Source organism: Triturus cristatus, chromosome 11, assembly GCF_964204655.1.
Source record: "Triturus cristatus chromosome 11, aTriCri1.1, whole genome shotgun sequence".
Lineage (NCBI taxonomy): Eukaryota > Metazoa > Chordata > Amphibia > Caudata > Salamandridae > Triturus > Triturus cristatus.
Window position 1 is genome coordinate 480,057,805 of NC_140594.1, and position 21,786 is coordinate 480,079,590.

Genomic DNA, 21,786 nt, shown 5'->3' on the forward strand with positions numbered 1-21,786 from the left:
GAGAGATGAAGCCAGTGTCAGGGGAGGTGTCAAGACCACTGGCATCCCCCAGCTCTTCTACCCAGTCCTGAGATAACTGGCACTGCTGTGCCAGAGGGTCCTCAAACCCCTCCCAGTCGTCCCCGTCATCCGACTCCTGGTAGACAGGTGGAAAGGTCAGAGCCGGGCGGTAGATGAATCGGTCATCCATCCGCGCCGCTCCGACGCCGGGCCCGGACCAGGACTAAACCTGGGGACGACGTCGTCTGAATATGGCGCCGAGGGCGGCACCGAAGGGGTCGGCACTGGCGGAGGGGTCGTAAGGTCGACCGGCGTCGACCGGGATCCAGGCCTGGATCCCCCGGGGGCCTGCGGCGTCTGGACCGAAGTCGACGACGGCGCCGGGGCCGGAGCCGCCGGCTCGCTAGGCCCCCCAGTCGGACCTGCAGGGCCCGAAGGCGCACCGGCAGACCTCGACGGTGGGGCGAGACTCCTCATGGCCACGAGGAAGTCTCGGATCTCCGTCGGAGTCGCATCGGGCCCAGGGACCGGAGGGTATGGGGCCGGATGCGACTCTCGCGGCTCCGACGGAGCCGCGCGGGTGGTGCCACCCGAACCCTCAGCCGAGTCACGCGACCGGCGAGGGGAGTCAGAAGAGCGATGTCGTCTCTTCGACTTCTTGCTGCGCCTCGACTTACCGGAATGCGAGGACTTCGACCCCGACGAGCGGTGTTGGCTGCAGCTCCGTGACCAGTCCCTCGACCGGAACCTTGAGCGGCGTGGAGCCGACTGCCGGATCTCGAGCAGCTTGCGGAACCGCTCCTGCCTAGCCTTCGAGGTCAAGGCCCGGCAGTCGAGGCACGACTCGGCATCATGGTCGGCCCCAAGGCAGTAGAGACACCGGCGGTGATGATCCGTGACCGACATCAGGCGGTGACAGGCGTCGCACGGCTTGAACCCGGGCATCCCTACCGGCACCAGGAGTCGAGGTCGACTCGAAATAGGAACCAAAAAATTTCAAAAAGTTTTGTCAAAAAGTGACTAAAGGGTATGCTCTTGCCGGATCTGCGCTTACTGGCGCAGAAAAAAGAAGAACTGACGTCAGTGTGCAAGGGCGGTGTCTAAGTACTCCGACGACGTCATCCCGGCGATCACGACTCCGACGACGGATGAGGAGCCGCAGACGACGCCTAGCGACACGCAAGGGTATTGCTGACCAAAAATCTTTCCGGATCCAGCCTGACGCCTGGGGATATTCTAAGGTAAGGAATCTAACTAACGGGTTTCTTTCAGATAGCCACTGTAGGGAGCTCGAGGTGGAGAGCCTCGGCCGACCTACGCAACACCTCTAAATAAGTAACACCCTCCTCCGTAGCCACGGTAGATGGAGAGTGTACCAGGTTCTGGAGAAAAATCCAGTCCACCTGCGTCCCCCAAATCCTCTTGCTAGTCCGGGTCTAACTCACATTGGGCTGCGAGAGGTTCTTCAGATCCCTCCCAGTCCTCCCCATCCTCCGTAACCTGCTGGACAAGCGGAAAAGAAGGAGGAGGATGGAGAAAGGGATAGAAATTCCCCATCGGCGTCGGAATCAGCGTCGAACACCACCGGTCTGGCACTGTTTCCATGTCGGGGTGGAAGCTGGGGACGGGATAGACAGGGGACCCGGCAGACGCCGGCGGTGGTGCAGTGGACGTCGTACGAGGCCAACCAACATCAGAAGGGATCCATGCATGGATCCATGGGGGTCTCGCAGCGCTGAGGCCGGAGTCGTCGACGACGTCGGGCCGGAGCTGGCGACGAAGAAGGGCGAGGACCTCCAGTCAGACCCGCAGGGCCTGAAAGCATGCCGGCGGGGCCCGATGGGCCAAAGAGGCTGGCCATGGCTGACAAATTCCTGCAGCTGGGCCGAAGTCGCCGACTGACCTGGGAAGTGTGGGTAAGCCGTCGGCAACTGCGTAGGCTCCGCCGGAGCCGCGGGGCTGGCACCACCCACACCCTCAGCCGTGTCGCGTGACAGGCTTGGGGAAGGCGAAGAGCGATGTCGCTTCTTCGACTTCGTGTGCTTCGCTTTTCCTGACCCCAAGTGCAAAGACTTTGTCGAACGATGGTGGCAGCTCCCGGGCTTCAAGCAACTTTCGGGACCGCTCCCGCAAAGTTTTCAGAGCCATGGCCCGGCAGTTGGAGCACAACGCGGGGTCGTGGTCGCGCCCCTGGCAGTAGAGACACTCATTGCGTGGGTCCGTCACAGACATCGTGCGGGGACAAGCCAAGCAAGACTTGAAAACTGGGCATCCATATACACCAGGAGTCAAAGACTCAAAAGAACAGAGACAAAAGTCCCCAAAATCAGTCAAAAATTGACTGAGGGTACCGCTCTCTCTGGATCTGCGCTTGCTGGCGCGGAAAAAGAAAGAACTGACGTCAGCGCGTGAGGGCGGCGTCTAAGTTGCTGCCATGACGTCATCCCGGTGATCATGACGCCTACGACGGACACGGAGCCGCACAACGCCACCTTCTGACGCGCAGGGCTACTGCTGACGAAAACTTTCCGGATCCAGTCTGACGCCGGGGGGTAATTCGAAGGTAAGGAATCTATCACTAATGTGTTTCTTTCAGATATATTGTAAATAGGTCAGTGGGTTACTGCTTCTGTAACAGTGCTCGTTTTGGTAATTGTTGTTTATAAGTCAAAATCCTAATATAGAACATTGAGCTATTAACTGTCATCAAAGAGCTGCATGCAAACTGTAAGGTATATGTTAGAGCTATATGGTTTTTGGCCAGTCATTCATTATCCTAATCTTGCCAAAGGGGTTCATTTGGGTAGAAAACAATTCTTGTTATTAAAGAGAACCCCTAACAATGAGGTTACATTTTAAATTCTGAATTTGGCTTCAAAGAATAACGACTCAGACTATATTGCCTACCAGTATCGATGACATATCACTCTTACATTACACCTTATAGTCCTGTCTGGTGTAAAATTTCCTATACACTGATTTACACACATATGATTGTCTCTGTGCAATGTGTGTGTGATGTTAAGTGCACTGACACCTTACACTGGTATGAGTGGTGCTATAAAACTAAATGAATCTGAGAGACAGTGAATATGGAGACTTGAGGGGCACTGTTAAAGGGTGCTAGTGAGGGAATCCGTGGCAGAGGTGGTCATTGGGTGAGGGGCACCAACAAGCATTGTCGCACTGGGCACCACCAGTTTTAAAGCCGGCCCTGAGCAACTGCGGTACTCTTTCCAGTGTGTAGGATCTACTAGGAACGACGATCCCAATCATTTTGAATTTTACAAAACAGTTCCAATACTTCTTGTACAAAAAGGAACATGCTACTTACCAGTATGCATCTGTTCTTGGCATGTAGAGTTGCAGATCTACACACTTTTGCATAGATCGCCATCTGGTGTTGGGCCTGGATGTTTGCAGTTTGTTTTTCCTCTTGGAAAGTCTTTGGAAGTCACGAGGTCGGTGACTCCTCCTTTGGATCGTATTGCGCATGGGCTTCGGCTCCATCCTCAGATTGTTTTTCGCCAGCAGGGAAAGATGGAGCGTAGTAACAAAAGTGAAGAAACCCATGTGTGTTGTATCTAAATAAGATAGACTGGAACAGATACAGGTAGCCGGGGAGGCGGGTGGGCGTGTGTAGATCTGCAGGTCTACATGACAAGAACAGATGCATACTGGTAAGTAGCATATTCCGTTTGAGGCATATGAGCTGCAGATTACACACTTTTGCATAGACTATATAGCAGTTCCCAACCTTAGCGGCGACCACCGGTATCTGTTGCAGTGGTTTGAAATACTGTTTTTAGTACAGCCTGGCCCACACTAGCTTGTTGCTTGGTTTGCACATCTACACAGTAGTGCTTAGTGAAAGTGTGCGGTGTTGACCAGGTAGCTGCTTTGCAGATATCATCTAATGGGATGTTCCCTAGAAAAGCCATGGAAGCCCCTATCTTCCGTGTAGAATGGGCTTTAGGGGGAACGGATAGCATTCGCTTTGCTTTGTGGTAGCAAATCTGGATGCATTTTACAATCCACCTAGCTATCCCAGATTTTGAGATGGGGTTGCCCTTGTGTGGTGGAGAGAAAGAGAAACAGTTGTTTGGTCTTTCTGAAAGGTTGTATTCTTTGGATATAGTAAAGTAAGGCTCGTTTGACATCTAGTGTGTGCAGAGCCCTTTCTGCAACGGTCTGAGGTTGCGAGAAAAATACTGGTAATTCTACAGATTGGTTTAGGTGAAAAGGGGAAATGACTTTAGGTAGGAATTTTGGTTTGGTACGGAGAACAACCTTGTTCTGGTGCATTTGAAGAAAAGATTCTTGTATGGTAAGTGCTTGTATCTCACTGACCCTTCTAAGGGAAGTGATGGCTACAAGGAAAGCTGTTTTCCATGTGAGGAATTGCAGTTCGCATTTATGCAAAGGTTCGAAGGGAGGCCCCATGAGCCTTGTGAGAACAATATTTAAGTTCCACACAGGTGAGGGTGGTACTCTGGGGGGAATTATTCTTTTGACGCCTTCCATGAAGGCTTTAATGGCAGGTACTCTGAAAAGTGATAGGTGCTGCCTGTTTTGTAAGTAAGCTGCAATTGCTGCGAGGTGTAGCCGAATGGAGGTATAGGCTAGATGACACCTTTGTAGGTGGAGTAAGTAGCATATGATGTGTTGTATAGACTCGTCTAGAGGATTGATTGTGTTGTTGTGGCAATAAACAACAAATCTTTTCCACTTGGCAGCATAGCAGGCTCTAGTGGTAGGGCGTCTAGCTTCTCTGATGACGTTGATACAGTCAGGGGGAAGGTTTAGGTACCCGAATTCTAGGATTTCAGGAGCCAGATCGCAAGGTTGAGCTGAATTGGATCCGGATGTCTGATCTCTCCATGGTTCTGGGTTAGAAGGCATGGTGAGAGGTGTAGCTTTTGGTGCGGTACTACTGAGAGTTCCAGCAGCGTGGTGTACCACAGTTGTCTGGCCCATGTTGGAGCCACTAGGATCAGTGTGAGGGAGTGCTGTTGTAGTTTTCGCACCACTAATGGAATGAGTGGGAGAGGCGGAAAAGCGTACGGAAATTTGCCTGACCAGTTCATCCATATTGCATTTCCTTTGGACAATGGGTGTGGGTATCTGGCAGGAAAGCTTGGGCATTTTGTGCTTTCGTGGGTGGCGAAGAGGTCTATCTGTGGATGCCCCCACATTTGAAAGAACGGATGAAGAACCTGTGGGTGAAGTTCCCACTTGTGGATCTGTTGTGTCTGCCTGCTGAGCAGATCTGCCACGGTGTTTTGGACTCCTGTGACATGTTGAGCTAGGAGAAAGATTTTGTGTGGAATTGCCCATCTCCATATGCTCTGTGCTAATTGAGAGAGCTGTGGAGAGTGCGTGCCGCCTTGTTTTTTAATATAATACATGGCCGTCATGTTGTCTGTGCGAATGAGGACTGCCTTGCCTGAAATCCGTGGCTGAAAGGATTTTAGGGCTAGAAAGATTGCTAGTAACTCCAGATGGTTGATATGGAGTAACTTTTGTTGAGGCGTCCATTTGCCCTGCACTGTGAGGTGTAATAGGTGAGCTCCCCAGCCGGAGAGCGATGCGTCCGTTGTTAGTATTATTTTGGGGACCGGGTCCAGGAACGGTCGACCTTTGGAAAGGTTTGTGGTGTTTCACCAATGCAGAGAGCGATGGGTGCGACCGTCTACCAACACCAGATCTGTCAGTTGCCCCTGGGCCTGGTTCCATTGGCGCGCTAAGCACTCTTGGAGTGGACGCATCTGGAGTCTTGCGTGAGGCACTATGAAAATGCACGAGGCCATCATCCCTATCAGTTGCATAAACACTCTTGCTGGAAGGGAGTGTTGAAGTACGAATTTTTGTCGCAAAGCCTGAATGCTTGCAATCCTGGCCGGATTTGGGTAGGCTATTGCTTTTGAGGTGTCTATGGTGGCACCGAGGTATTGTTTTATGTGGGATGGTGTCAGCTGGGACTTTTAGTGGTTCACCGTGAAGCCTAGTTGGTGAAGTAGTTGGATTGTGGTGGCGGTGTGGTGTACACATTGGTTGTATGAAGTGGCTTTTATCAACCAGTCGCCCAAGTATGGGAAGACATGAATGTGCTGTCTTCTGAGGTGTGCCACCACTACCGCTAGGCACTTGGTGAATACCCGTGGTGCTGTTGTGACTCCGAATGGGAGCACCTTGAACTGGTAGTGTTGTCCGTCCACTACAAATCTGAGGTACTTTCTGTGAGCATGGTGTACTGGAATGTGGAAGTATGCGTCTTTCAAGTCCAGTGTGGTCAGAAAGTCGTTATGGGAGAGGAGCGGAAGTACCTGCTGAAGCGTTACCATGTGAATATGGTCTGAATGTATGTATGTGTTTAGGGGCCGGAGATCTAGAATAGGTCGTAGAGTCTCGTCCCTTTTTGGTATTAGAAAATATAGGGAGTAGACCCCTAAATTTTGTTGATTGACGGGAACGTGTTCTATTGCCTGTTTTTGTAGGAGGGAGATTACCTCTTGCTTTAGTAATGTGGAATGTTCTTGTGACATTGGGCGTTGCCTGGGTGGAATGTTTGCGGGGGTAGATGTTAATTCCAGGCAGTATCCTAACCGAATAATTTGGGTCACCCATTTGTCTGAGGTGATGGTCTCCCAGACATGAAGGAAATTTTGAAGTCTGCCCCCGACCGGAGTGGGATGGTCTGGAGGGAGCGGGGGGAAGTCATTGGGTAGGCGGTGTGGCAGAGCGGGCGGTATTTGTTTTGCCTCTGCCTTTATTATTGTTGCCCCTATAGCCGCCTCTTTGATAACCCCTTGTGAAGGTGGACTGAGTGGGGGATTTGTAGGAAGTGGACGCGTTATCTGAGGAGTAGCCTTTAGATGTACTCCGAAAGGAAGAGCGGCGAAAAGAGCGCCTAGGAGGGTGTGACTGTAGGGCTCCCATGGACTTTGCCGTATCCGTGTCCTTAATTTTTTCGAGGGCCTCATCTACCTTTGGGCCGAATAGGTGTTCCTGGTCAAAGGGGTGATTAAGGATGGAGGCTTGTACATCTGGTTTAAATCCTGATATTCTTAGCCAAGCATGGCGACGGAGGAGGACGCTAGTATTAATGGCCCTGGAGGCTGTGTCTGCTGCATCTAAGGCACAGCGTATAGAGGTGTTAGTTATTGTCTTACCCTCTTGAATTAATTCATTGGCCCTAGTTTTATATTTTTCAGGGAGGTGGTGCATTATGTTTTCTAATTCATCATAATGTGCCCCATCATAGCTGGCCAATAGCGATTGGTGTTGGCGATACGCCATATATTGGCTGCCTGTGACGCAGTGCGCTTTCCTGATGCGTCCAGTAGCTTTGACTCTTTGTCAGGTGGTGGTGCTTCGCCTGACGCCTGAGAATTTGTTCTTTTTCGTGCAGTGGAAACCACTAGGGAATCTAGTGGCGCTGGCCCTTTGATGTAGGAGGGATCTGTGGGGGCAGCTTTGTATTTTTTGTCTATGCGCGGGTTAATGACCCTGGCCCTAACTCGGTCTTTAAAAACCTCTGGCGCATGCTTTACCACCCCCTGAGAGCGATGAGGTGGGGGTGGAGAGGGCAGAGGGGGTGGAGGTGGAGAGGGTGGAGGAGGTGGGGAAGGTATTCTGAAAGGAGAGGTAGCAGAGTCCTTCCTCTTTGGAGGTGGAGGCGGAGCTGGTTTGTCCAAATGTCTCTTTTTGGAAAAGAGCGCCAAATGTCCAGTTTTTGGATCCTTGGTGAGAGTCTTTTGCAAGGGATCCGGTGTAAATAGTTCCTGTTAAAGTGTTTGGTCCGTCGGCGTCGAAGACGTCGGGGCTTTTTAGGCTTTTCCATGCTAGTGTGCTTAGTACCGGGTTTAGCCTCCGATTTCTTGGTCGGCGCCGAGATGGGCTTCGGCTTGGAAGTGTCGGTGCCGAGGGCCTTATGGGGCTTGGTCGGTACCGAAGATGGCGTCGGTGCGGAAGAGCTGGGTTTCGACCCCGAATGCTTTGGTGCGGAGCTCGGTGTCGAGGTAGAGGCCGGTTTCTTTTTCGGTGCCGAAGTGTGTTTCTCGGCACCGCTGGTAGGCTGGCTCGAGCCCGAGCCACCGGAAGGCTTACTTGGCTTCTTCACCGGGCCCGAAGGTGGGGTGTGTGAAGCAGTGTCTCTGGTCTTGCTTAGGCCCGGAGGCGAAGGCGTGACCGAAGCCTTTTTGGGTGTTGGCGCGGGTGTGGGGGGGGGGGTATAGTACTCACGACCCTCTGCGCCGGAGTGATGTCTTCCACATCGGATTCGTCGGCCTCGGAAGCACTGACGAGGTCGTCTTCGGTGCGCTGCTGCCCCGGATCTTCGATGTCGTCTCCGAAGATATCGACTGGAACAGAGGTCGAGGAGTGTGCCATGTTCCTTCTGGCTCTTCGGTCTCGAATAGTCTTTTTCGATCGGAAAGACTTACAGGCCGGACAGTCTCGAGCCTCGTGTTCAGGGGAGAGGCAGAGGTTGCATACCTCATGAAGATCGGTGTGGGGGAATTTGGACCCACATCGAGGGCACTTCTTAAATGGAGTTCTTTCCATCAGCCGGGACCGGAGCTTGGGTAGGCCTGAAGGCCGCCGTCGACGACTGGAACCGAAGGTTTGCCGATGAGAAGGTGCGTTGATTGAGGAGATCGCGATCGAAACAATACCGCGATTTGGGGTGAGGATTCCGCATCGATCGTCGAACTGGAAACTGTTCGGAACCGGAGCGCGAAGATTACATCCGAGCCCGATGGCGGAAAAAAACAATCTGAGGATGGAGCCGAAGCCCATGCGCAATACGATCCAAAGGAGGAGTCACCGACCTCGTGACTTCCAAAGACTTTCCAAGAGGAAAAACAAACTGCAAACATCCGGGCCCAACACCAGATGACGATCTATGCAAAAGTGTGTAATCTGCAGCTCATATGCCTCGAACATAATAATTCCCATAAACGTTTATGAACACTTGATGCCGAACTTGAGGTACCTGTGGCTGAGGGAAAGGGGTCGGAGGGGGAGGGGGTAGGGAGTTATGGAGACATATGTACTGTGAAGCCAAAGGATTGGTGAACAGAAAAGGAAGAAACAAGCTTTCTAACCAGAGTGCCTACTACTTGAAAGAAATGTAAATGTGTGCATCTGGTTAAACAGAAACACTAAATGCTACTTAGGAGATAGTATAGTGTTTAACTTATTGAGTCATTTGTGGGGTCATGAAGACAGAAATGTATTCTTTTTGAGAGGTAATATAAGGGTGTTAGGAGCTGAGCTCTAGAGTGCCGCCTTCTAATAAAAATTTAGTAAAAATGTTTGCTTTACGTATAGTCTTATTGGGTATTACTAAAAGGAAAATGCTACTTACCAGTATGCATCTGTTCTTGGCATGTAGAGCTGCAGAGGTGTACACTGTGTATAGATCGCCATCTGGTGTTGAGCTTGGATGTTTGCACTTTGTTGTTGTCTTGGAAGAGTCTTTTGTAGTCACGAGATAGGTAACTCCTCCCTTGGACGATAGTGCGCATGGGCATCGACTCCATCCTAAGATTGTTTTTCGCCATGATGGGAAATAATGGAGTCAATAAGAAATAAAGAGATGTCCAAATGAATCTATCTAATTAAGATAGTACTGGAACAGATACAGGTTCCGGGGAGGCGGGTGGGCGTGGATAACTCTGCAGCTCTACATGCCAAGAACAGATACATACTGGTAAGTAGCTTTTTCCGTTCGAGGCATATGAGCTGCAAATTGTACACTGTGCCTAGACTGTACAGCAGTGTCTCCCCTAGCAGTGGTCACCTGTATCTGTTGCAGTGGTTTGAATAAGTGTTTTAAGAACAGCTTGGCCTACGGAAGCCTTTTGCTTAGCCTGCACGTCAACACAATAGTGTTTGTGAAGGTTTGTTGTGTAGACCATGTTGCTGCTTTACAGATGTCATCTAAGAGAATGTTCCCTAAGAATGCCATGGAAGCCCCTAGTTTGCGTGTTGAGTGTGCTCTAGGGGGAATTGTTAATGTGTGTTTAGCCTTTTGGTAGCATATTTGAATGCATTTTACTAGCCACCTAGCGATCCCAGCTTTGGAGATGGGGTTACCTTTATAAGGTGGTGAGAAGGCTACAAACAGTTGTTTTGTCTTTGTAAAGGGTTTAGTTCTGTCAATGTATTAAAGGGGGACCCATGAGCCTGGTAAGAACAATGTTTAAATTCCACACCGGAGAGGGTGGCAGTCTGGGGGGGAATTATCCTTTTAAGGCCCTCCATAAATGCTTTAATTGCAGGTACTTTGATTAGTGCTAAATGTTGTCTGTTTCGTAAATAAGCGGCAAGTGCCGCTAGGTGTAATCTTATGGATGAATATGCTAGATTACACCTTTGTAAGTGTAGTAAATAGCAAATGATGTCCTGGATTTAGGCATTCAGCAGATCGATGTTATTGTTATTGCAGTATATGACAAATATTTTCCATTTTGCTGCATAACAAGCTCTAGTAGTAGGGCGTCTGGCTTGTTTAATGATGTTCATGCAGTCCGGTGGAAGGTTAAGATAATCGAACTCTAGGACTTCAGGAACCAGGTCACTAGATTCCGTTGACCTGTATCGGGGTGCCTTATGCCTCCATGGTTCTGTGTTAGCAACGTTAGGGAGAGACATCGTTTTTGGTGTGGAACTACTGAAAGTTCCAGTAGTGTTGTGAGCCACAGTTGCTGTGCCCGTGTGGGAGCTACCAGGATCATCTTGAGAGACTGTTGTCTGAGCTTGCGTACTACTAGGGGAATCAGTGGGAGTGGTGGAAAAGCGTACGCAAATTTGCCTGACCAGTTCATCCATATCGCATTGCCTTTGGACAACGGGTGTGGAAACCTGGCGGCGAAGGTTGGGCATTTTGCATTTGCATGTGTGGCGAACAGATCTATGTCTGGTTGACCCCACATTTGGAAAAATGGTTGAAGAACTTGGGGATGAAGTTCCCATTCGTGTATCTGCTGTGTCTGTGACTTAGCAGATCCGCAATCGGATTGTGAACTCCTGGAAGATGATCTGTCAGAAGTTATTTGTTTTGTGGAATGGCCCATTTCCAAATGTTTTGTGCCAGCGGAGACAGCTGCAAAGAATGTGTGCCTCCTTGTTTTTGTATGTAATACATGGCTGTCATGTTGTCCGTCCAGATTAGGACAGTCTTGTGCTGTAGATGTACTTGGAATGATTTTAATGCTAGAAAGATTGCCAGTAATTCTAGGTGATTGATGTGGAACACTTTCTGTTGAGTGGGCCATTTGCCTTGAATTGTGTGGTTTAGGAGATGGGCTCCCCAGCCGGTGAGTGATGCGTCTGCTGTTAGCACTATCTGTGGAACTGGCTCTAGGAACGGTCGCCCTTTGGAAAGGTTTTGTGCGTTCCACCCCTGCAGAGAGCGATGTGTGCGGCTGTCCACCAACAACAGAACTGTAAGTTGTCCTTGAGCCTGGTTCCACTGACGTGCTAGGCATTCTTGTAAGGGGCGCATCTGAAGTCTTGCATGAGGTACGATAAAAATGCAAGAGGCCCTCATTCCTATGAGTTGCATGAATACCCTTGCTGGGAGGGAATGCTGTGGCTGAAATTTGGCGATTACTGTTTGTATACTGGTTATTCTGGCTGGATTGGGATATGCCAGAGCTCTGGAGGTGTCCTATGTGGACCCTAGATACTGATACATGTGTGAGGGCTGAAGATGTGACTTGGTGTAGTTTACTGTGAATCCCAAGTCGTGTACCAGCTGGATGGTTTGATGAGTGTGATGAACACACTGGTTGAAAGACTTGGCTTTTATCAGCCAGTCGTCGAGGTATGGAAATACATGGATTTGTTGTCTTCTCAAGTGTCCTGCTACTACTGCAAGGCACATTGTGAATACCCTGGGTGCGGTGGTCACCCCGAATGGAAGGACTTTGAACTGATAGTGTTCTCCGTCCACTATGAATCTTAGATATTTCCTGTGAGCAGGGTGTATGGGAATGTGGAAGAAGGCGTCCTTGAGGTCGAGTGTGGCAAGGAAGTCGCCTTGTTGAAGTAGTGGGAGGACTTGTTGAAGAGTGATCATGTGAAAATGATCTGACTGTATGTAGAGATTGAGGGGTCTGAGGTCAAGTATTGGCCTTAGGGTGCCGTCCTTTTTAGGGATTAGAAAATACAGCGAGTACACCCCTGTTCCTTGATGCTGTAAGGGAACTAGTTCTATTGCCTGTTTTTGAAGCAGTGAGAAGACCTCTTGCTTTAAGATTGTGAGATGTTCTGTGGACATTGGACGCTGTTTGGGTGGTATGGTGGGTGGGGTTGCTGTAAGTTCCAGGCAGTAACCATACTGCTTAATTTGTCTTAACCACTTGTCTGTAGTGATGGAATTCCAGACAGTTAGGAACTGTGATAGTCTCCCTCCGACCGGGATGGAATGGTTTGGGGGGAGTGGAGGTAAGTCACTATTTATTAGTGGGGGAGGCGCGAGTGTTGTTGTTACCTAAGCCTCTCCCTTTTTTGCTATTCCCCCTGTATCCGCCACTAAAATATCCTCTGTTGGGGGATGTTTGCATGGTGTTTTTGTAGGAAGAAGAGGTGGCGTCTGTTCCGATATTTTTGGATGCTCCTCTATAGAAGGAGCGACGAAAGGAACCACGTGTGGATGGAGACTGTAATGCCCCCATGGATTTAGGAGTCTCTGTGTCCTTTTTCATTTTCTCTAGAGTGGTGTCTACAGCCGATCCAAAAAGTTGTTCTTGATTGAATGGCTGATTGAGGATAGTTGTCTGTACCTCCTTTTTGAAGCCTGAGATACGTAACCAGGAATGTTGTCTGAGTAACACACTAGTGTTAATGGACCCAGAGGCTGTGTCAGCTGCATCAAGGGCACATTTGATTGATGCATTGGTTATTAATTTGCCCTCCTGAATTAAATCATTTGCCTTGGTTTTATATTGATCAGGTAAATGTTGTAATAGGGTTTCTAGTTGGTCATAGTGAGCCCTATCGTACCTAGCAAGTAATGCCTGTGTGTTGGCTATGCACCAGTGATTAGCTGCTTGGGCAGCAACTCTCTTGCTGGAGGCATCTAACAACTTGGACACTTTATCCGGAGGTGGCGCATCACCGGAGGTCTGAGAGTTGGCACGTTTTCTAGCATTAGTTACCACTAGTGAGCCTAAAAGTAGTTGACCCTTGATGTAAGTGGGGTCATCGGGACCGGGTTTATATTTTTTGTCAATCCTGGGATTGAGAATTCTATCTCTCACAGGGTCCTTGAATATGTTGGGGGCATGTTTAATGACACCCTTTAGCATTGGCAGGGTTTGTACAGTCTTTTGCGACTGTTCAAAGGTGTCTAGAAGAAAGTCCTCCTCTACAGGGTCAGAATGCATCTGAACACCATGGTAGAGAGCAGCTCTATTTACAAGCTAACCAAAGCCAATATTTTCATCTGGGGAGATGGCTTTGTTGGATATGCCTGGGGATCAGGGAGGTCTGGAGGATCTATTGGGTCATCATAATCATCCCAATCGTCTTGTGGTACATCCGTGTCGTCATCAGGGTCAGTGAAAGGGTCATTGTTGCCTCCCCCACCCCCTAAATCATCATCATCCTGTGGTGGTGGGGAGTGTGGAGGAGAGACAGGTTTAGGAGGAAAACAGGAGAAGAGGGTCGTATAGGTGAAGTGGCACAGTCTTTTCTCTTCACACGCACTGCAGGAGTGTCTGGAGTATCCAGCTTCCTCTTCTTGTGTGGAACAGCAGCCACATGTCCTGTTTTGGGGTCTATGTGGAGAGTTTTTTGTTTTGGATTGATAGGATCCGGTCGAAAAAGTTCTTCCTGTTCGATAACCGCTTTCGACGCCGATTTTTTCGGGTCCGAGCGGGGTCTGGATTTCTGCTCCGAGGCCTTGGGAGGTGGTTTGGGGTCCTTCGGCTTGGCTGTGGAGGCAGAAATCTTTTTTCGGTTCCGAATGCTTTGATTTCGGGTCCGATGTCTTTTTCTTTCGGCGTGGAAGTGGTCAGTGCCAACATCTTTTTGGGAGTAGGCTGCGCTCCAGTCTTCGGTAAAGAAGGCGCCTGCGGGACACTGAGATGCGGTTTGCTCGGTCCAGAGCTACCGGAAGGCTTGTCCCTTATCTTCGGAGTCAGGCCTGGGGACGCGGCTTCTGAAGCTTGTCGCGACTGGGGCCAGCAGGCTCAGTCTTGTCCAGTGCCTTCTTTTTTTCAGGTGGAGTTGGGGTAGGGGCAATTGTACTCACTCGTTAACCAGGAGTGATGTGGTCGTTTGAATCGGAGTCGTCTGCTTTGGACACGATTTCCAGGTCTTCAGAATCCTCCTCCGGGACATGGAGGCCTTCATCGAAGATGTCCACCAGTACCAGAGCTGCTTGCTGCGCCATGATGTGTCGTCGGGCCCGGCGATCACGGATGGTCTTTTTGGATCTAAAAGAGGCGCGGGCCTGTCGATTGTTCTCGTCGTGCTCAAGCGAGAGACACAGGTTGGGAATTTAGCTCCACACTGGGGGCATTTTTTAAATGAAGTCCTTTCCATTAGCTGTAGGCCCGAACGGCGTATAATAGGCCCAGCGGCCCGCGTCGATGACTGGAATCGAGTAGTTGAGGTGCGAGTCGAAAATCACGCGATCGAAAACAATACCGTCGAGTTTTAGATAGTTTGCGCGTCGAAAAGGTTTGGAAAATATGGTGCCGAACCGGAGCGCAGAAGTTACATCCGAGCCCGATGGCGGAAAAAAAACATCTGAGGATGGAGTCAATGCCCATGCGCACTATCGTCCAAGGGAGAAGTCACCTATCTTGTGACTACAAAAGACTCTTCCAAGACAACAACAAAGTGCAAGCATCCGAGCCCAACACCAGATGGCGATCTATGCACAGTGTACAATCTGCAGCTCATATGCCTCGAACATATATATTTTGAAAACACTTGTCTTATCGTAAACACAAAATCATTTTGTGGCAGCCTTCCATATACTGCGTATATGCAACTTTAAATAATGATTATGTCTTCATAATGCTTTTAGTCTCAGGCTGGGACTTCGTAGCATTGTAAATACGCTGGTCACTACTCCCCACTGCGCCAACTAGGTGTCAGGTAAAGTGACTGTCTGGTTACACACAGACATGCACACTGACTGCACTAACGAACTGAGCATTCATGACGTAATAGAATGCATTTCCCAAAAATTACTTTAACTTGCATTTATTTTCATTTAGGGTGTGTGCGTTCGATTTTATATGCATTTACCTGAAGGTGAAAGGCTAACAAAGCTGTTGCAGAATACTTTGTTCTTTTTACCCACGTCTCTGACCCCACCCAGCACACACTGACCCACTTCCAATGCATTCAGGATCAGTTTCCATACTTTTTTATGCTTTTCAATTCCTGATTCAAACTCAGTTTGAAACTGTCAACTGATGGGGCTGAACAGGGCCGGACTTGGATCTGAAACCGGCCCTGGGAAACTGCTCGGACAGCCCAAGGGTGGGAGAGGGGCGAACTGTTTGCTAGGGCCGGTGTTGCCTGATTTTGTTATAGGGGGCTGATATTACCAGCCCCCGGTAACAAAAACGCCCCCCAAGGGCCAAAAACCGGCCCCCACCCTGGCGGCCCACCGGGGAAACGCCCGGGGCCTGCTACGGCCAGTCTGGACCTGGGGCTGAACAGATCTTTCTTCAACAAAATGAGGTTCCTGGTGGAACCTTGACCCTCTCATATTCTGCATGAAGTATCCAACATAGTGGTTCTGGTCTTTACTTCACTTTCAATTCGTCTGTCTTCTGCTGAGGCGCATGGTAGCTGGAAACAAGCTACACTAGTAGATAATTGCCATGCAGCCACATCACCTTTGTTCCACCCTACAAGTTAAAGCTATGGATGCCATATTTGGGTCAGTTCTCCTGTAATTCTGCATCTATTCAAAACATTATATTGTTAAGTGTGCAGCATCACATAAGCCTTTCTGTTCTTCAGGATCGAAGCTGGAAGTACTGCTTTCCAAGTCCTTATGATGACAGGACTAAGGAGGAAAAAAGGCACAATTGCAATGCACAGATTACTTACCAGCAATCATTATGAGTCGTTGTCACAACCCTATGTGCCTTCCATTCTGCCTATTTATGTCCTCCTCAGATAGGGAGGAGTTAAAAATTTTCAACATGTATTTAGTCCTTTAGGAGATGATAAAAAATATAAAACAATGATGTCAAGTTCCAATGAAGCACAAATTAGGTTCTTTGCACACCCTGGAAAAAAAGGCTGTGGAGAATTTTGCAAAACCCAACTGGTTAGTCTTTTCTGTGATGTGAGGGTTTTATCTTTTCTAGCAAAGCCTCCGAAACCCTAAAAGTTATTTTTTTTTAATGAAAGATGGGACTGCGGAGAATTTGCTTCAGTGGTGCAGGAACCATTTTCAGAACAGGGGGGGGGGGGTTGCCATTAACATTACATCATTGGAGGTATTGGGAAACATCCATCTAAGCGTCCCACAAAGAACACACACAGCAAATGCATTCAGCAAGAGAGTGATAAGGGTATAGTATATAGCTGGTAGTGCTTTTTGGCGCACACTGTCATGAATAGACTTCTAAAGCGTAGTGTGGTAGCGCACTGTCATTTACAGCCAGCACATACGCCATTTGAATGGCCACTAAATATGCACAGGCATACAGTTTACTGATAATGCACAAACAATGTGTGGAAATACTGTTTTCAGTGAATATTTCATTCACGCATCACCAAGTGTATTGATTTGTTTTGATCTATTAAAACCTTTGTTTCCCTCAAACTTCAGAATTACCAAAGAAGTGCTTCATGTATGCTTTTCTAACTGCTGAAATTCTCTGAATTATTAGTACACCTCCTTTACATGTATTTACATTTTATTGTGTAAGCAAAAAATTCACATCCTACCACCTTTCCTTCCACACTCACTGCATGGGCCCAGCGAGACTGTGGCATAGTTCACTTTACAAAATCCTCTAACATTGCAGTCAGAGAAAGAAAAGTAAACACCGACCTCCCTTTTAACCCCTTCGATGCTGCGCAGATTCCGCCGCTGTGCTGACGGAATCTTGCGCGGGCGTGGTCATGACGGAATGGTTCCGTCATGAGCACAGCTCAACCGTGGGTCATGACGGAACCATTCCGTCATGAGCACCGAAGGGGTTAAAGGAATAAGCAGCATTCTGTCAGAAGACCTTGCTTGAGAATAGAGGTCTGCCTTTTGAAGGCACAACACGTGACAAGATAAAACATTTAAAGACATCTTTATTGTTAATTCACCTTCTTAACTCCAACACGGTTATTTTCGCGGGGCTGAGTCCAGTGCCTAGGATTTGCGGAGCACAATGCAACTTACTTATCAACGACAGGCATGACGTGTAAGAGTTTTTCAATGAATTGTTTGTCATTATAAGCATGCAGAATTTGAGACGCTTTTGTTGTTACTATAAGGACAGGACGGATGAGAAAGCAGGAGACTGTTTGGAATAAATATTAAGGCTGCTTAGTTTCTGAATTAATGCTTTTGTACCAGTACTTTATATGGCGAGATAAACCCTCAACTGGTTTTATGATGGATGTTTTTAATCTTCCCTTTCCTCCTGTCGCCATTTTGTTGCCAGTTGTTGTTGACAGCCTTTTTCCTTTAAAACAATTTATTTTATAGGAGTTCCATTACAAATCAGCATAAAATAGAACAAAACAGTTAGCAGTCTAGGTTTGCTGCATGTCTGCTTCTACTGTGGAATGGAGAGATACAAACCCCAAATAGCATTAACTCAAGCAAAGTTTGGAAATGTTAAGAACAGGCATGTGCTCCAGTATCACCAGCCAGCTTTCCGGTCATTTCTCCCTAGTGCCACCAATCCTTTTCCAGTTTGGGGTCAGTGTTCACCACTGCCATTGTATTTTCCTCCATCAGTGCCCATTCTCGTATATCACTGTGCCAAGGTTCTGACTTGGAGTCCATAGTGGCATTCAGTGACTAGCAATGCAACTTTTTACCAGAAGGAGACCCAGGGCAACCAAACAAAAGTGCATCTGTTTGTTCTTTGATCTTGGTGCATTACCAGAACACATAGTTTGACACCAAACTCTGTCATTATCACCCCTGCAGGTGTATGACCACTTGATCCCTGATATTGAGTACAATCGTACATGTCCATATCCTGTACAGTCACCCCACTCTAAAGGTATTGAAATCTTGGGCAGTACTCCTGTACTGTGTGGTATATCCTACTCACACTATTGATGGGGAGGTGAGTTCTATGTAAATATTTAAAGTGTGTGAAAAACATATCATTGTTTTGTCATCTTTTTTGTATATTCCATCACCTTACCCAGTTCCCTGACCATCAAGTGTGTTCCAAATTCTCTTGTTTAGAGCTCTTAGTCTTATTGAGAACCAAGTGGCTTTATGAGTCTGTCCTTGCATTTTCTTCAATAGGGCAATAACATCCAACAGAACAGCTACTGTGTCTTTAACACAGTTTAGGTTGGAATCAAGGTTCAGGGCCCAGTTGAAAGCACTTATCTGAGATACGAGTGGAATCACCAGAGAAGTGAATACACGCTTTCGTTCTCTTTTTTCAACAGACACCCTGAGTTCACGTTTTAAAGTTATTTTTTTGAAAACGGATAATTCGAAATTAATAAGGCATATGCATTCACCAACTTTATATAGAAGTTTGATAAACCCCAGTGTGAGATCACAGCCATTCTTCAATACTGAAGATAAGGGCGTGGAGGCTCAATGGCCTTTGATATTCACCAATAAACGAGGACACATTTGCTCATTAAAGACCTAACAGAAAGAAGATGGTACATATTTGAACCTTAGAAAATGTTGGCAGAAAAAGCCTCATTTAAAGATTCTTTCATCCATAAAAAATATTTGGAAAACTAAACAAAACGTTTTTTGTATGTATGCACAATACAGGGCAAATAACATGACATTGGTTTGACGTGTTACACACTGTCCACTATTCAGCTTGGACAGCATCACAACGTTCTCTCTGTACCCCAAAGAGAAAAAGAACTTCGTCAAACTTGTACAAAGGTTTTTGGAAAGTGAAGTGATTTTTACTTGTACCACTTAGTCTTAAACTTCTTTCACCCTTGGGTAGTAGTGCTGTTACAAATTATAATTTCATTTCATTTTCATTACATAACTATGACTATTTTGCGATTATGCTGCCAACCGATGCACTTCTTATGTGACTAAAAGACCAACAAATATACAAACGAGAATGTAAAGGCACCAGTATGAAATGAGTTCTTGAATAATATACAACAAAATGGAATCCTCTTGAAGAACCTCTTTAAAATGGCAGTAGCATCACACTTTGCACAACAGGACTTACTGTTAGTTCGTAGTGTTTTTGGAGTGATTGGGGGAGGGCTCTGCAAGCTTGACTGTTGAGACGAGGTATTCTGCAGCAAAGTTAATCTGTTATCCATGAGTTGAAGGCTCTTTGGTCGTTGTGATCTCCCTGCAGTGTCCTAAAGCCACAAAGATTAAAAAATTACATCTGAACCGGTCTCTAAGACTTTAATATTTCAGACTAATAGAAAAATGTACTTACCTTCGGTAACAATGTTTCTAGTGGATACTCTAACTGCAGAATCCTCACCTCGTTAATATCCTGAAATGCCAGGCTGAATTCAGAAAAGCTTAAAGAGCTGTTCTTTGTCAGTAAGCGGCATCGTGCCTCCAACAAAACACTGGTCCCTCCCCAGATGTGACTTCAGAGCGCCATATATAGTGCAACCCCAGGGCCATGATGCTGTTTCTGTCCTTTTTTCCCATGCCATTAGAGGTGGAGATGAAACTGATGAAAGTGACAGCAATGAAGGATAGAGAAAACTAACTTGGAACATTATTAATCATACACAACACTTCACAGAATAGAGAGGCAGGTGGGTCGGCAGGTACTTAAGAGTATCCACCAGCAACACTGTTACCAAAGATACCTTATTCTTCTGATGGATATTTCTACCTACAAACTCCTTACCTCATGCTTCAATACGAAATCAATAAACCCTGAGGTGGAGGGTCAGAGTAGAAACTCAAACAGCCACACCATATGGATCCATGTAGGCAACCAGCCCAGCGTCAAGACAATGCTGGACACGTAACAGAACAAAACCCTCACAATTACAGCTAGGGACAATTCCACTGAGTGTGAAAAAACTGGTCATACTCCAGCAAAGTGAGACAGGCATCCCCAAAACACCTACCATAAAAAAAATGATAAGTGCTCACCACATCACTGAGTTGTTTCATTGAGCGGTTTCAAATACCATACAGTTAAAAAAATAAAAATAACGATGCAACCAGAAAATACCGTTTGGTCAGACCAGCCGTCCTTAACAGTGAGACTACCACAAGCTGTTAAAGTGCCAACAGTACAGGCCAACCAACCCCCAACACCTCTGAATTGTGGATACTATGCCAGGCGGTGGAACTGTAAATCAAACTAAGAACACAGCACAAGAGTTGTTCCTCAGGCAGGAGTAGTCATAATCAAATATATGTATCCAACATCACTATCAAACAACCCCAACTACTAGGCAATACATGTTCCAGAAACTATGTGGAAACCCCCAGTATAGAACAAGGGACCTACTGCAAAGAAGCCACTCACAGCTACAGCCCTTTGCCGGACAACTTGAAGCACATGCAAATGGACAAGTAGTTCGACAAATGGCCTTCGAAGGTGGGGGACTAATACCCATTTAGAGAGGAAAGGCTCTTAAGGCCCATATTGAGACAGTATCAGAAAAGGGAGTCTCCTTCTGCTTGGCATCTATCCTCTGAGAGGAGGTGTTAAAATGGCCTGATAGGAGAAGTCCGGAATGAAGAAGAATATGGTTGTTACTGGTCTTGAAACCCCTCGAAGGCAACATGTTCCTGTAGCTAGTAGTGCTGGTGATGCTAGTAAGGACAGAGCCCCAGAAAGCTTCTGATCCTCATGTGTCACCTAACAGACAAGGTCATAGCATATTCCAAGCTCGAGCACTGATGTGTTCCTGTGTTACATTACTTAAGGCCAAGGAAGACTGTTCACCAAAGAGAAGACAACCATCAATTCTGTATTCAACACATTTGCCTCTAGGAAGGTCCTTGGAGAGCAACTAAGGGTGCTTACAAAGTCTGTGGACGGGTCCATAGACCTGCCACAGTTTAAGGAGTTGTCTAGAGGTTCAAAGCCACCTTGAACTACTTCAAAAAAGTGTTCATTCACGTGGTTTGGAAAAGCGAAGCACCTTCTGTGCTTTCCCTCAAAGAGCATTGAAATTATGAAGAACTCAAGAACTCAGGTTGCTGAAGAAAACAACTTCTTCGCTATTATTTCAATCCACTGAAACTCTGTCAGACAAGGAGGAGGGGAAGAAACCTGCATCAATGCCAGTAAAACCTGAGGCCTAGGGTTCTAGCTCCCAATGTGACAGATGAGAGGAGAGAAATGATGAGTTGCCTGGAGTCAGAAAAGGAAGACAAACAACTTCAGAGTGCAGAGCCAGGGCAGGAGTCTGCCTAACCCAAGCGGACACCACAGAATCTAACAGTGGCACATTAAAGGACAACAGAGGATCTAGGATGAAGGAACCAGACTGGATGATTTCAGTCAAAATGTGTGTCTTAATTGCTGCAAATGGAAAAGTCAATTATAGGGGCTCAGCTACCTTTCCCAACACCACCCTAGAAGACAGAAAATCCTCTAAAGGGTCTGCCTGCCAAGGACAACATCAGAA

The 21,786-nt window shown here is 47.5% G+C and overlaps 1 protein-coding gene across 1 annotated transcript in view; it reads right to left on the bottom strand.

The window, feature by feature from the left end:
- The window catches only part of DOCK5 (dedicator of cytokinesis 5), a 923,455-nt gene that overhangs the window by 39,869 nt on the left and 861,800 nt on the right, over nt 1-21,786 (bottom strand). Inside the window, exon 50 of the mRNA XM_085632878.1 lies at nt 19,392-19,530. Coding sequence (XP_085489004.1) covers nt 19,392-19,530 — 139 coding nt within the window. The remainder of the gene's footprint in view (nt 1-19,391; nt 19,531-21,786) is intronic.